Source organism: Onychomys torridus, chromosome 4 (assembly GCF_903995425.1).
Source record: "Onychomys torridus chromosome 4, mOncTor1.1, whole genome shotgun sequence".
Lineage (NCBI taxonomy): Eukaryota > Metazoa > Chordata > Mammalia > Rodentia > Cricetidae > Onychomys > Onychomys torridus.
The window spans coordinates 116203313-116216780 of NC_050446.1; the positions used below are offsets into that span (position 1 = coordinate 116203313).

General features: G+C 50.3%; 1 protein-coding gene across 1 annotated transcript in view; it reads left to right on the forward strand.

Moving 5' to 3' along the window:
* Positions 1–13468, forward strand: part of Elmo2 (engulfment and cell motility 2) — a 39601-nt gene that overhangs the window by 19674 nt on the left and 6459 nt on the right. The window contains exons 9-15 of the mRNA XM_036183650.1: positions 2172–2250; positions 5082–5132; positions 11018–11140; positions 11416–11550; positions 12180–12284; positions 12366–12474; positions 12897–13033. Coding sequence (XP_036039543.1) covers positions 2172–2250; positions 5082–5132; positions 11018–11140; positions 11416–11550; positions 12180–12284; positions 12366–12474; positions 12897–13033 — 739 coding nt within the window. The remainder of the gene's footprint in view (positions 1–2171; positions 2251–5081; positions 5133–11017; positions 11141–11415; positions 11551–12179; positions 12285–12365; positions 12475–12896; positions 13034–13468) is intronic.

Sequence of the window (13468 nt, forward strand, 5' to 3'; positions counted from 1 at the left end):
ACCAAGTCTGGCTGTCAGCATGAGGTCCAACCTTGGCCACCTCTGGAGCACAGCTTCTCTGTGCTCTCAGGAAATACTTCCCAGAAGATTTCACCTCAGTGATGCTGTTCTCTTCTTAATCACTGCTAATTTCTCAGCTCCCGCAGACCAGCATTGAGTCTCCCAATAAAGCAAAGGTTTCACTTCAGTGGTGCTGGTCTCTTATTAATCACCGCAGATTCTTCAGCTCCAGCCAAGCAGAATCACAGAGTCTTAGCACAAATGGACTGATAGAGTTTTAGCTTCCCTCTGAAATTTCACAGCCAGGCATTTCCCCTCAGCATTCATCCTCAGCATCTCTCTCAACATTCTTATCTTCCAAGCTCCCACAGAACAGCTCACCAAGCTTTGAACACTCAATGGCTTTTCTAGCCCAAAGTTCTAAAATCCTTCCACAGTCCTCCCAAAAATACATGGACAAGTCTATCACAGCAATACTCCACTCCTGGGACCAATTTCTGTCCTAATTAGGGTCACTGTTGCAGTGATAAACACCATGACCAAAAGCAGGTTGGGGAGTACAGGGTTTATTTGGCTTTTGCTTCCACATCAGGAACTCAAACAGGGCAGGAGTCTGGAGGCAGAAGCTGATGCAGAGACCTTGGGGGGCTGCTGCTTACTGGCTTGCTCAGCCTGCTTTTGTACAGAACCCAGGACACCACCCTAGAGATAGCCCCACCCACAATGGGCTGGCTCCTCCCACATCAATCACTAAGAAAATGCTCCACAGGCTTGCTTAGATCCCCATATTCTCAATTGAGGTCTCTCTCAGATGACCTTTGCTTGTGTCAAGTTGAAATAAAACTGGCCAGCACAACTCAGTAGTGCCCCAACCTATATCCCCATTAATCTAGAGAGCACGTGACGACTTGGTGCACTGATCTCACCTTTGTCACTGTTTTGGGAGGAGGGGCAGGTCTCATGCTGTCCAGGCTGGCCCTGAACTCATGATCCTCTTCCATCTCTCACATTTTGGAACTACGGGTGTGTACCACTTGCCCTGGTTCACCTTTTCGCTTTTAAAGGATTCCTCCACCCCAGCTTTCCTACATGAAGAGCCAGGGTGGAAGGGGCTCACAGACTCTGGGTAGGGATTTCTTGGGTCCTGGCGACCTTACTCCTCTCTCTTCTCTGAATTGGAGGTGACCTCAGCTGCCTCCCTGAGAACAGTAGAGAACTGTGACATTTCTTAGGCTTCCTCGTGAATATTTAGTCCACACTGTCACCAGTGTACATATGCTCAGCAAGGGACCTTCCTGACCAGGAAGCTGTTGGCCGTCTAGAGGAAGCCACAGGAGGCACCCACAATGTGGCAGATGGAAGGCCCAAGCCAGCATTATAAGATTCTGGGGAAATGTTTGTGGTTGTTTTATTTACTTAAAGTAAGATAAACTTGTAGTCAAAACTTTGAAAATATGGAAAAACATGAATAGTACACTATTTGTCATTACCCCACTCCAGACAGAACCACCACTAAACTCTTAGTTGAATGTCGTTATAGCCTTTTCCTTTGATATTTTCGCCAAAATTTAGATCTTGCTATACATTCTGATATGTACCTATGTTGTTACTTCTTTTTCTGACTCAATAATACGTCTTGAACATTTTCCCATATTAAGATCTTTTACAAGGATACTTCTAACCCTGTTCTACATCCCAGATGCCTAGGGAAACCAGTACCAACTGAGCTTTCCTCTCCTTGAGAAGGTCACATGCAGTCAGCTAGATACTCAACTGTACCATATCTGGGCTTCACAGATACTCCAAGCCCATCCCTGAGTCCCAGGTTAATAATCTTCACCCCAAAGCATGATTTTTAGGAGACCCTTAGGAATCTCGCATATTAAATAGCCCCCAGCGAGAGCATTTGGATTACTTAACATTCTTGTCTTTTTAATAGGACTCTAGTGTAACAGCTTGTCAATAAATCATGCATAGCTTTCTGATTACTGTCTTGGATAAATCCCTCCTGTGAATCACGGGGTCAAGTGTGTGCCTGCTCGAAATGCTTTCCTGACTTAGCCCCAGGTCCTTGTTTGATCACAGTCTGTGAGTGTTTTAAGCTGTCTGTGAACATCATCCTCTTGCTCTTCAGTTCTCTGATCCTTCTGCCTCTGTCTCTGTTGACACAGCTCCAACCAGGAGATCCAGACCTACGCCATCGCTCTGATTAACGCACTGTTCCTGAAGGCCCCTGAAGACAAACGACAGGTCTGTACCTGCCTTTCCAACCTTTTCTCCTGAGCTCTTCTAAGAGAACACCACAGTGCTGGCTCTTCGGGTCAAAGAGAGAGCTGTGCTCCCAAGAGTTTCTTCCCAGCCTTCCTGGCCAGAGCCGAGTAGGGTGTTTTTGCTATGGAAGCCCCAGGAAAGAACTGGGCAGGGGAGGCTTATGCTTCCAGGATCAGAGTAGAGTTCTGAATGGGTCTCCTGAAGCACCAGAAAGTAAATGTTTTTCACATCTTATGACTTCGAGCTCCGCTCTTGTAGCTAAAGGCGGCTTCAGACAGGAGGTAAACAGTGGTACAGCTATCTTCTAGTCAGAGTGTTTACACAGACAACACACACACTGTGCCTTTAGTTTGCTAATCTCTAGGTTAGAGGACCAAGAAGAGGGAAGGGGAGACCCTCGGACTGCCACTGGGACTAAATGCGTTCCTGTACCTGTGGAAGTCCCTGATGTACATCCTCAGCCTCCTTTCTCTGTCACCAGCTGTGTGGTGCATGCAGTCATGACAAGCTCTTCCTTGTCTCATCTTTGGTTGCTTACTATAACAGTGGGAGTGACCGCATCTGCCCTCATTACTCATTCACGGTGATGTCATTAATCACAAGAGACCCCTGTTTTGTAGTGTGGGATCTGGAAGCTGGTTAAGGAGGACCTGGGCAGAGTGCTTGTCCTTCCTCTGGCGAGGCACATGTATCAGCCTTCCAAGTCTGAGTGCCTCTTTTTGTGAAATGAAAGGACAGAATTAAACAAGCCCTAAGCACCTTTTAATCCTAATGTACCAGATGTCTGGTAAAAGCGCACAGAGTGTGCAGAAGTAAGGCTTTCTAATTCTCTGTCACTATTGTGGGCCCTCTAAAGGAAGTTCAAGGTCATGCACCAGGCTCTCAGGAGTTCCTTTACTAGAGGGTCTGTCTGTCCTGTCTGTCTAGACGTGTGGCTCTGTGACCATCTCCCTTCCTGTCGTGTTAACCATAAGCTGAAAGCTCACCCTGTCTGCTTCTCTGTGCTTTTTGCTTTTCTGCTGGCAGGACAAGCATCTTAACCCTCTAGACCTGCCCGTCACTGTAAGTAGCACTGCTGTTGCAGAGGGCCTGGCTCTTCCTGGTGGGGAGGTCAAAGCTGGACAGGAAGCATATGGGCTGGCCTGGCTGCTCAGGGAACCAAGGCCCTGGAAAGGTGGCATATGTCTGTTTATTGGAATGCTAGGAAGGCACCGTAGGTGAGAGTCACAGGAGGACTGAGGGATGCCCGCTCTGGGAGAGTGGCCAGGCATTCCCTCAGGATACCTTTGTGTGAGTCTGGAATTAGCTTGGAATCAGATGCAGAAACAGCCTGACTTTCTTCCATATGATCCTAAGAATGTGTCACCTTCTGGCTGCCAAAGCCAGAGTGGGGGTAAATCTGGACTCTTCCTAGATAGATAATGAGAAGGTTTAGACAGTTTACTAAAGGGAGTTTGAGGCCTGACGAGATGACCTGGCTCTGCAGAGGACCCAGGTTCAGTTCCCAGCACCCACATGGAGGTTCACAATCATTTCTAACTCTAGTTCCAGGGATCTGATACCCTCTTCCAGCCTCCTCAGATACTGCACACATGGACACTCACAGTCAAAACTCTCATGCACAAATTTTTTAAGATTAAAAAGAATTTTGGTCCTTATTCTTGGGTAGAGGGAGCCTTGGGAAGGCTCCCTGAAGGACCTGAAGGAGGGTGTGCTCCCCACCCTAGCCCCAAGGAGAAGCTAGTCAAGTGTGCTGGTAGGTGTCTATAGTCTTACCTGACATGTTGTGGCTACCAGAGAAGCTTCTAGGCACCATCCTCTGCTAGTGAGGTTATGCTCGGGCTCACCATAAACCTGGATGCTCCTGGCCAGACATGGGGAACGTGGACAGAGGCTTAGAAACAGGAGGGAACTCACAGGAGAGCAGCAGCCCCCTCAGACCCACTGACTTAAGCTGTCCATAAAGGTAACCAAGGCAGCAGTTTAGAAGGGAGTCTCTGTAATTAACATCACTAAGACATAATGCTGACATTGGAAGGAAGAGACTGTGAAATTGAGAAAAGCTGTGAGAATCTCAGAAACCTCCTCATATGGGCCATTTTATTTAGGTGACATTTCAATAGCTCCTCAGGGTGACAGTGTCATGGCAGAGTGATCCCCAGCAAGCTCGGGAGGAGCTTGAATGACAATCATTGTAGTCCCTTGGGTGTCTTTTTAAAAGATGGTCAGAATGATGCTAATGGACCCTTAAAATTTTTTTGTGGAGGACTCATCTCTTAGAATACTTTATTTTCTAGATACTTAATAAATAAAATGTTACTGCCAAAGTTTCAGCCAAATGTAATGGGGAAGGTGAGACCACTGTGAAAGACTACCCAAAGGCACACAACATATCACTCTCTAAACCAGCCCCAAGGAACCAGGCGTTTGTGCTGGGCCAAGGCCCTGGTCTCAGAGGAGTCTGCTGCCCAGGGTCTTCAGCTCTGGCTTCCTGCCATGAATGGTGTGTGCATTGCTGTGTGCTCTGCCTGCGGTGTCCATCACCAGCATCCTTGTCTCACATGTGTCTTGTCCTCAAGAGTCCCCTGTGAAGATGTGCAGCTTACTCTGCTCATTCGAAGGGAAACTGAGTTCGTTTACACTCACAAAAAGAAGCAGGGAAATTTTTAGAGTAAGATAAATGTGATGGTCAGTGGATTTCTTCACTTTTCCATTGAAAGGAAAACATTCAAGGCTGTGAGGACACGGTCCCTTGACAGCAGTCACAGGCACACCTGCCTTACCTTACGTTTCTTGATTTCCCTCCCTAGGACATGGCCAATGCCTTTGCACAGAAGCACCTTCGGTCCATAATCCTGAACGTGAGTTCCTAGTGACTGCCCTTTGTTAATGCTTGTTACTGTTGCTGGTAGTTGTCACCATTCCAATGGGGGCTGTGATTATTGCCATTGAGGGCAGGGGGCACAGAGTATGCTTCCTGTTACTCCTGTTACGGTGCTGGTGCTTCTGAAACCTGAGCTTTTTCCTGGACTCCTGAGCCAAGCTGTCTCTGGGAAGCCAGCCTCTTTAGTTAGGGATTCTATTGCTGTGAAGAGACACTACGACCACTGTACCTTTTATAAGAGAAAACATTTAATTGAGGTGGCGTCTTACAGTTTCAGACTTTAGTCTGTTATCATTATGGAGGGGAGCATGATGGGGTGCAGGCAGACATGGTGCTGGAGAAGGAGCTGCTACATGTTGATACGAAGGCAACAGGAAGTAGACTGTCTCAATGGGCGTGACTTGAGCATATATGAGACTTCAAAGCCCATCTCCACAGTAACATGCTTTCTCCATCAAGGCCACACCTCCCAATAGTGCCACTTCCTTTGGGGTCCATTTTCTTTCAAAGCACCACATAGCCCCACTGCTCCCAAGAAATTGCAGCCCTTCCAGGGAGAAGAGGTGAACGCCATCTCTACTGCTTGTTATGACTTCAAAACAGGTAAACACAAAAAAAGGGGAGCCAGCAACAGCTCAGAAATTCAGAAACCTGGAGCATACAGGGCGCTGACAGATGAGGGGGTGAACCTGCTCTCAACCTTGTACTCTGGTAGGAAAGGTGGGGTCCAGCACAGCTGTGGCCAGGAAAAGGCAGGACCAGTGAGATCTGCTTTGCAGGGGAGGGGTCAGGAAACCTTTCAAGGAGCTGCAAATGTCAGGCACGCAGGCAAGACACCCAGCCTGACTACAAAGATCAGTAGTACCGGGATGGAGCAAGGGGCAGATCTGTTCTGAGTGCCTGTCAGGTCAAGCTGTAGTCTCCCTCCCTAGCATGGCTGAGATTCAAGATGGTGGTAGGTCACTGTAGATCATGCTGTGGAAGCTGGGCACTTACTAAGGTCTTCACTCCGTTACCCTGGTGGTGACGTGGGCTTTGGGAAGTGGGAATGGAGACAGGAGCCAAGATCTGGGCTAAAAGGAAGACAGTTTATTAGTTGTCAAAAACAAAGGAAAACCCAGAGTCGGCAATGAAGGTAATAAACGAAACTTCAGAGTCAAGCATAAAAGATTTGGTGCTGACGGTGGGCTTTAGCCATTTTCCAGTTTGCTTTGATCCGGAGCAGCTGACCTCAAATCCCTGGGCTTTGATTTACTCAGCTGGGTGCGAGGACTGAGGAGCTAATGTATAGACCATGCCTGGCAGGGTGCATGAGAGAGAGAGAGAGAGAGAGAGAGAGAGAGAGAGAGAGAGAGAGAGAATGTGTTGACAGAACTCCAAAGAGAACTCTGAGCAAACCTGCAGAGTCCACTGGCTTTACCTTGCATGACTGGGTCCCCAGGTCACTGCCACCCCTGCTCCCAGCAAATGCTTGAAACGCTGCCGGAGAGTGTGGAGAGTGCATAGGCTGCTGTGCATGGTGGTGGGCACGCCAGAACAGCTGCCTAGGCACCCCTCTTCATGCAGGTGTGGGGAGGCTCTTCTAGGGAAAATCTACTGTGGCTGAGGCTTAGCTTGATGGATCAGAAGAGAGTCCCACAGAGTAGGCAGCTGAGCATCGGGACTTAACGGATTTGCTAGGCAGTAGAGAAGCATACTGAGTGATGCCAAGGAGCTGTGGCCATTGCCGGGAGAGCACCCACCTCCCCTTTCACCTGAGAAAGGGGAGCAAAACCCAGGAGCACATTGATGTCCACCTCTCTTCATAGCTGTCTTCTGAATGAGGGGAGACGTGAGGAGGAAGGATTAGAGACGGACTTACAGGGTGCAGTAGGGTGGTAGGGAGAGGGAGCAGTCGGGGAGGAAATTTGGGGCAAGGTAGAAGAGAAGGTGGAGAGGAGATAAGAAGCTGGGTAGCTGTGAGCCTAGCCTTTAACGGCTGAGCCATCTCTCCAGCCGGGCGGTGGTGGCACACGCCTTTAATCCCAGCACTCGGGAGGCAGAGCCAGGCGGATCTCTGTGAGTTCAAGGCCAGCCTGGGCTACCAAGTGAGTTCCAGGAAAGGCGCAAAACTACAACAGAGAAACCCTGTTTCGAAAAACCAAAAAAAGAAGAAGATGATGATGAAGTTGGGTGGCAGAGCCCCTGGCTATGAGAGCAAAGGAGGAGGGCATGGCCTTGGGGGCTGAGAGGATACCCGAGCTTCAGCTAGTAAGAGACATGCTGGAGAGATGGAGAGGCCTGTGTCAGCGGGAGTTGGAGAGCAGGAGGCATCCCAGGTCTGTTCTGAGGGCGGCCGGGCAGGTCTGGCTCCACACATTCTGCTTCCGGAAGTTCTGTCTTGAGAGGATGCTGCTTGGAAGGACCAGGGGCCTGAATGGATGACTTTGATTTCAGTGGGATTTATCCCACTGTGTGTGACTTTGGTATCTGGACTGGGCAGCAGAGATGTAGAAAAAGCAGACCGCCTGAGGTCTACTGCTGAGGATGAGGCCTGGGATAGGCCCAGCTAGGGGAAATAGAACTCAAGCCTGGTGTGGACTTTGAGATGCTCCGTCAGCAGTGTTAAGGGAATGGGAGAAATGGAGCTTAATGTTTGCTGTATTTAACACATGATACCAAAAACATTTCAACATGCAACAGATACGTTCATTGCTAGGAGCCTTGCTCCTAACAGATCCAGTGGCCTGGGACAGATAGGCGCAATGACGAAATTCTGACCACCTGTTTCAAACAAGTGGTCCCAGATAGTCTGGGCCATTTTCATTTATATAGTTTACATGAACAGTTTTACAATCAGATTTGTTTTCTTAAGTTTCTAATAATAATTACAACAATTGCCAGTTTGTTCCCTGACCTCATTCCCCTCCCATCCCCCATCTTTCCCACCGGTAACCATTACCTGCTTGATTCATAGCTTTAATATTAGAAGCATGAGCAATATTGCAAGCGACAGAGGACATTTTCTAACTAGGCACACCTACAGGTAGAACAGTGTGCCCAGATGGCAGCGTTCTCAGTCACAGCATCATGTAACGTGAAAGAGCTTTGCCTCTAGTGGTTAATGTTTACCTCTAGTCAAATCTAAGTTCTCACAAGGAACTCATCAGCCAAGGCTGAATCAATTCATTCTTCATTCTGTGCTACTGTATCTATGGAGGATATACCAGGTTCTCTCCTATCATCCTATAAACTGCATGACTTAAAAGCTTAATCTTAATAGTTGGCACTGCTTATTTTTTGCTCTCATATCCTCTTCCTCAGCTTCCTACAGTATTGGCACAGCTGTTAGAAAGGAGGACATTGTGCATTCCTATGATTCTGCTTCGTTACCTGTTCCGAGACTGTTCCCATTAACTCTTGATATCATCTGTTTGCATTTCTCCTAGACTCTCGTGGTCAAAATCATTCTCTCCAGAACAGTTATGCAAATGTGTAATGTCATGAACTACTGTGACTCTTTCAGGCTGGTCACAAAAGTGCCATGGAAAGGCAACATCCTGTTCTTGAGAATCCTGAGTCCGTGGCCACACCTGAAACATCAAAGGCTTTAGGAGCTGAATCAAGTCCATTGTGTATTTTGAACAACATCCCCTCTGGCTCCCCCAGAGGAGAGTCATCAGAGGGATGTTTTCCCTATATAAAAGCTACTTCGTCCCTAGCTCTAAGAAAGTGAAACTAGAGGCAGCCAGCAGTATATGTATGGTTTGTATAAGGAGAGCAGGTGTTGTGGATATCGCTCTGTGTAAATAAAGTTCTGATTTGCCAGTGGCCAGGCAGGAAGTATAGGCGGGACAAGAGAGAAGAGAATTCTGGGAAGTAGAAGGCTGAGGGGAGACACTGCCAGCCGCCGCCATGAAAAGGAACATGTAAAGACACTGGTAAGCCATGAGCCATGTGACAAATTATAGACTAACAGAAATGGGTTAATTTAAGATAGAAGAACTAGATAACAAGAAGCCTGCCACAGCCATGCAGTTTCTAAACAATGTAAGTTTCTGTGTGCTTTCTTGGTTGGGTCTGAGCGACTGTGGGACTGGCAGGTAAGAGAGATTTGTCCTGACTGGGCCAGGCAGGAAATTCTAACTACAAGCAGGTAGCACACATGCCCCTGGGGTCATGCCCAGAATTATGCAGTGAACTATCCATCGGCCTTGCCAAAAACGTGTTAAATGCTCCCGGGCCTTGCCTCCAGGAGAACCTGTTTGTGCCGTTCTCAGGCCTTGTCTCCTGAAGAAACCACATGACTCCTGGCAGTTCATGAGGGCATCAGTGACACATGCCAACCTTCTCTTTTCACACCAAGGCTTCCAGATCTGGTGTGTTGTAAACACCGCATACCATAGTTTAGACCTGGTCAGTGTTCACCAACCATGTGAGCCTAGGGCCATCAATTTGTATTGCATAGGCCCCAAAAGACTGGTCTAGAGTCAGAGCAGATGGTGGTGGCGGGGGACTAGGGGGGCCGAGTTAGGGGAGCTTTGCAGAGTTAGTTCTAGGGCAGGGTTGTGTAGAAGTTGTGAGAGACTGGGAAATCAGCTCTGACTGCTCCCACCTGTCGAAGGGTTCTTGGGTGGAGGAGAGAGGAATGAGAAAATAGTAGGTAGAAAGATAGAAAGAGATGATGAGAAAACCAGAGACACAGGATAGCTTCAGGAGGGCCCTGGGTCAATACCCAGCCTTCCAGAGCTTTATTCAAAAGGGCTTTTTATAATATGCCAAGGGGAGAGGCAAAAGACCTCCCCCTTGCAAAATCAAAGCACACCATACAGCCAGGTATAGACCCAAACACCTGGTAAACACGCTCCTGGCCACATCGTCCCATTGTGCAGCCCTGCTGGGTAAAGCAAGCTCAGACTCTCTGACCTTGAGTAAGGTATCATTAGGAAGTCTCTGTGGGCCACCATAAGAAGTCCCATGCTGCTGTAGTGCTCTGTGCCATGCTGGTGGCCCTAGCCATGGAGAATCTGTCAAGCACTTAGAGGGTGGCTGCTGTGACTCGGCCACAATCACAAATACCCACGAGTGACTTGTGGCTGCTCAGTAAGACCGGAAGGACACAGGACACGGCAGAAGCTGGACAAGGACCCAGAGTGACAGGATTAAGGATGTGGGGCACAGGTATTGGTTGCGAAGTCCAGGGAGCAAGGAGGAAAAGCAGGGTATTGTGGGGGTAAGGACGGGGGCTGAGAGACCCATGTGCGACATCCACGCTGATTAGCAGAGACAGGCAGGGAGAAAGGACAGCTGGAAGGTAGAGAAAGCAAGGAGAGGCCATCAGGTCAGAGGAAGCTGATGAGCCAGCAGTGGGCGATAGAGCAGATAGCTAAAGGGTGGGTGCGGCCGTGGTTTGGAGGATACAGGGCCTCCATGGGGTGCAGAGGAGAGAAAGGAGTGGGAGGGTGGCCTGACGTTGGATGGGAAAATCAAGTGGCTTTCCTTAGAGGTGGCTCCGCATCATTGAAAGTGATTTGTTGTACAGCCTGTCTTCCAGTGGCCCTTTCCATGCACTCCCTGGTGGCCTGGCTTTAGGCCTGTGTGGTCTGGTGGCCCATCCTCACCCTGTGCCTCCCACCTCTGGAGTCTGGGTTGAGCCCTCACCCTCATTCCTCCTCCCTACCCGAGAGTGGAGAGGAAGGCCTGCCTGCATGAATCTACTCAGGCTCGGTTGAGCTGCTCCCTCTCCAGCCCTCAAGAGCTCGCAGGCTCTGGCAGGAAGCAAGTCATCCCTGTCTGGTGTGCTTGTCCCCGACCCCCAGCATGGATGTGGCTCTTTAGGGAAAGACGGTCCTTGAGCCCAGCTCCTGCCTTTGCTTCTTCTAGCATGTGATCCGAGGGAATCGTCCAATCAAAACAGAGATGGCCCATCAGCTGTATGTCCTTCAAGTCCTGACCTTTAACCTTCTGGAAGAAAGAATGATGACTAAGATGGACCCCAATGACCAGGCAGGTGCTGGGGCCTCCTGGTGTAAATTGTGCTGTTCCCGCACGGCTGGGGGTCACTCCACCCTTGGTGTGGGGAACGCTGCACGGGGTAGTCTGTGTCTGCCCGTCAAAGCTAGTGTGGGCTGCATCTCTGAGGACTTGGGACAAAGCCCTCTTCTGTCCTGTCCTGTTGCCGGGCTCTCCCAAGGGACTGACTTGGGAGCACATGCCCACCTGTTCTCTTCCTTGCTCCCTTTGGCTAGCAGTTGACCTGCCTACTGTGTTGTACCTTCCAGGCCCAAAGAGACATTATATTTGAACTGAGGAGGATTGCATTTGATGCAGAGTCTGACCCCAGCAACGTCCCTGGGACTGGAACTGAAAAGCGCAAGGCCATGTATACGAAGGACTATAAAATGCTGGGATTTACTGTAAGTGCCCAGAGCACCCCTCCTAGACAGGAAGTCAGGGGGCCTACTGCCAGCCCTGGCAGCTCCCCCAACCCCCATAGTGGTAGCCCTGTGGGAGCAGACAGAAAGGTGAGGGCCTGTGTGTTCAGTTTGCCTTGGCCATGGGCATTCAGTAGGCATATATCATCTGGGCATGCAAACCAGATCCATTAGTTACAGGCCCAGGAAGCCAGCCTCAGCAGAGGAGAGGGGACCACATGCCTGGAGAAGGTCTAGCTCTGGTGCTCTGTGCTCACCTTCATGGTGTGCCTCCTCACCTCTGCTTCCACCCCCTGCTCTGTCCTACAGTGGAGAGGAAGGGGTGGGACCCACAGCCTGTATGAATCAGCTCACCAGCACAGCTTGCTCTTCACAAAGCTAGAGTGACTGTTTTCTAGTTCAACACCACGCATCTGGGAGTGAGATTGGTTTAACTATGTGTATGTACTCAGTGCTGGCCTGCCAGCTGTGGGGCACATGACAAGGCAGCCTTAGTCTGTGCCCCAGGAGCTGGCACTCTAGGGTGGAGCCGAGAGAAAGGGAGGGCAGGAGAATGCCCACAGGTCGTTCCACAGATTCCATGTTCTCACCTGGTCTCCTGGTTTCTCCAGAACCATATCAACCCAGCCTTGGACTTCACCCAGACTCCTCCTGGAATGCTGGCTTTGGACAACATGCTGTATCTGGCTAAAGTCCACCAGGACACCTACATCCGGGTAAAGGCAGGGGCCCGCCTTGCAGTCCCGGTACTCACCGATGCTTTCCTCTGCCAACCCCTCTCTCTTCTCTGCTACTAGATTGTGCTGGAGAACAGCAGCCGAGAGGACAAGCATGAGTGCCCTTTCGGCCGCAGTGCCATCGAGCTCACCAAGATGCTCTGTGAGATCCTGCAGGTCGGGGAGCTCCGTAAGTCTGCACCTCCTCCAGCCTGAGATGATGGACAGCAGCAGACTCTCGGGGGACTGGAGGGCCTTAGGCAGGGGTCACTTGTTCTTAACTGCTCTGTGAGCTTACCTTCCATCTCACCTGTTCATGGTGACCATGGCTGCCGTTTTGTCTGAGCCGGTGATCTGAGGTAATCTGAGGCGTCTCTCACGCCCCCAAGTACTGTGTGGAAGGGCTAGCTGAGCTTGTAACAGGGTAGAGGGGGACCAAGAGAGAAAACCCCTGGGGAGAACTAAGGCCTTGAGGGACGGCCCTTCCTGTTCCTTGATGACTGTAGTCTGTGGTCTGTTTTCCTTGTCCTCGGGACTTGAGTGCAGAGAATCTAGATGTCTGCCCTGTGTGCCTGAGGGCAGAGCTGTCAGGCTTTGCGTTTTCCTCCACAGCAAACGAAGGACGCAATGACTACCATCCGATGTTCTTCACCCATGACCGCGCCTTTGAAGAGCTCTTTGGAATCTGCATCCAGCTGCTGAACAAGACCTGGAAGGAGATGAGGGCGACAGCCGAGGACTTCAACAAGGTCAGTGCTGCCGGCTGTGTGGAGTGCAGAGGCTGGCGGAAGAAGACCGGCACGGCACGCAGCAGCCCCTGACAGCCGGCCGCCAGCGCCTGGGGAATCCCTGAGCTGGAAAACCAGCCAGGTCGGCGGGCAGTGCTGCTGAGTCACGAGGTCGAAGTACTGGGGAGCCTGGTCCTCAGCTGCTGTGACTCCCTTGGTAACCTTGAGCTGGCATCTTCCTCACGGTTGCCTGAGGAAGCTAACACCTGCCGCTGTCCTCCACAGGGGTTGGGAGTAGCTGAGCAGGAGAGCTGTGCCTGTCATGGCTGCAGTCTGGCAGATGAGCTCCGAGAACATCCAGTGTCCGCGAGGCAGGAAGGCTGGCGTGCTGGGAACACCATGATGCTTATCTGGCCTCAGTTCTCTGAGAGCCCCAGTGTGGAGCACTCTGCTAGG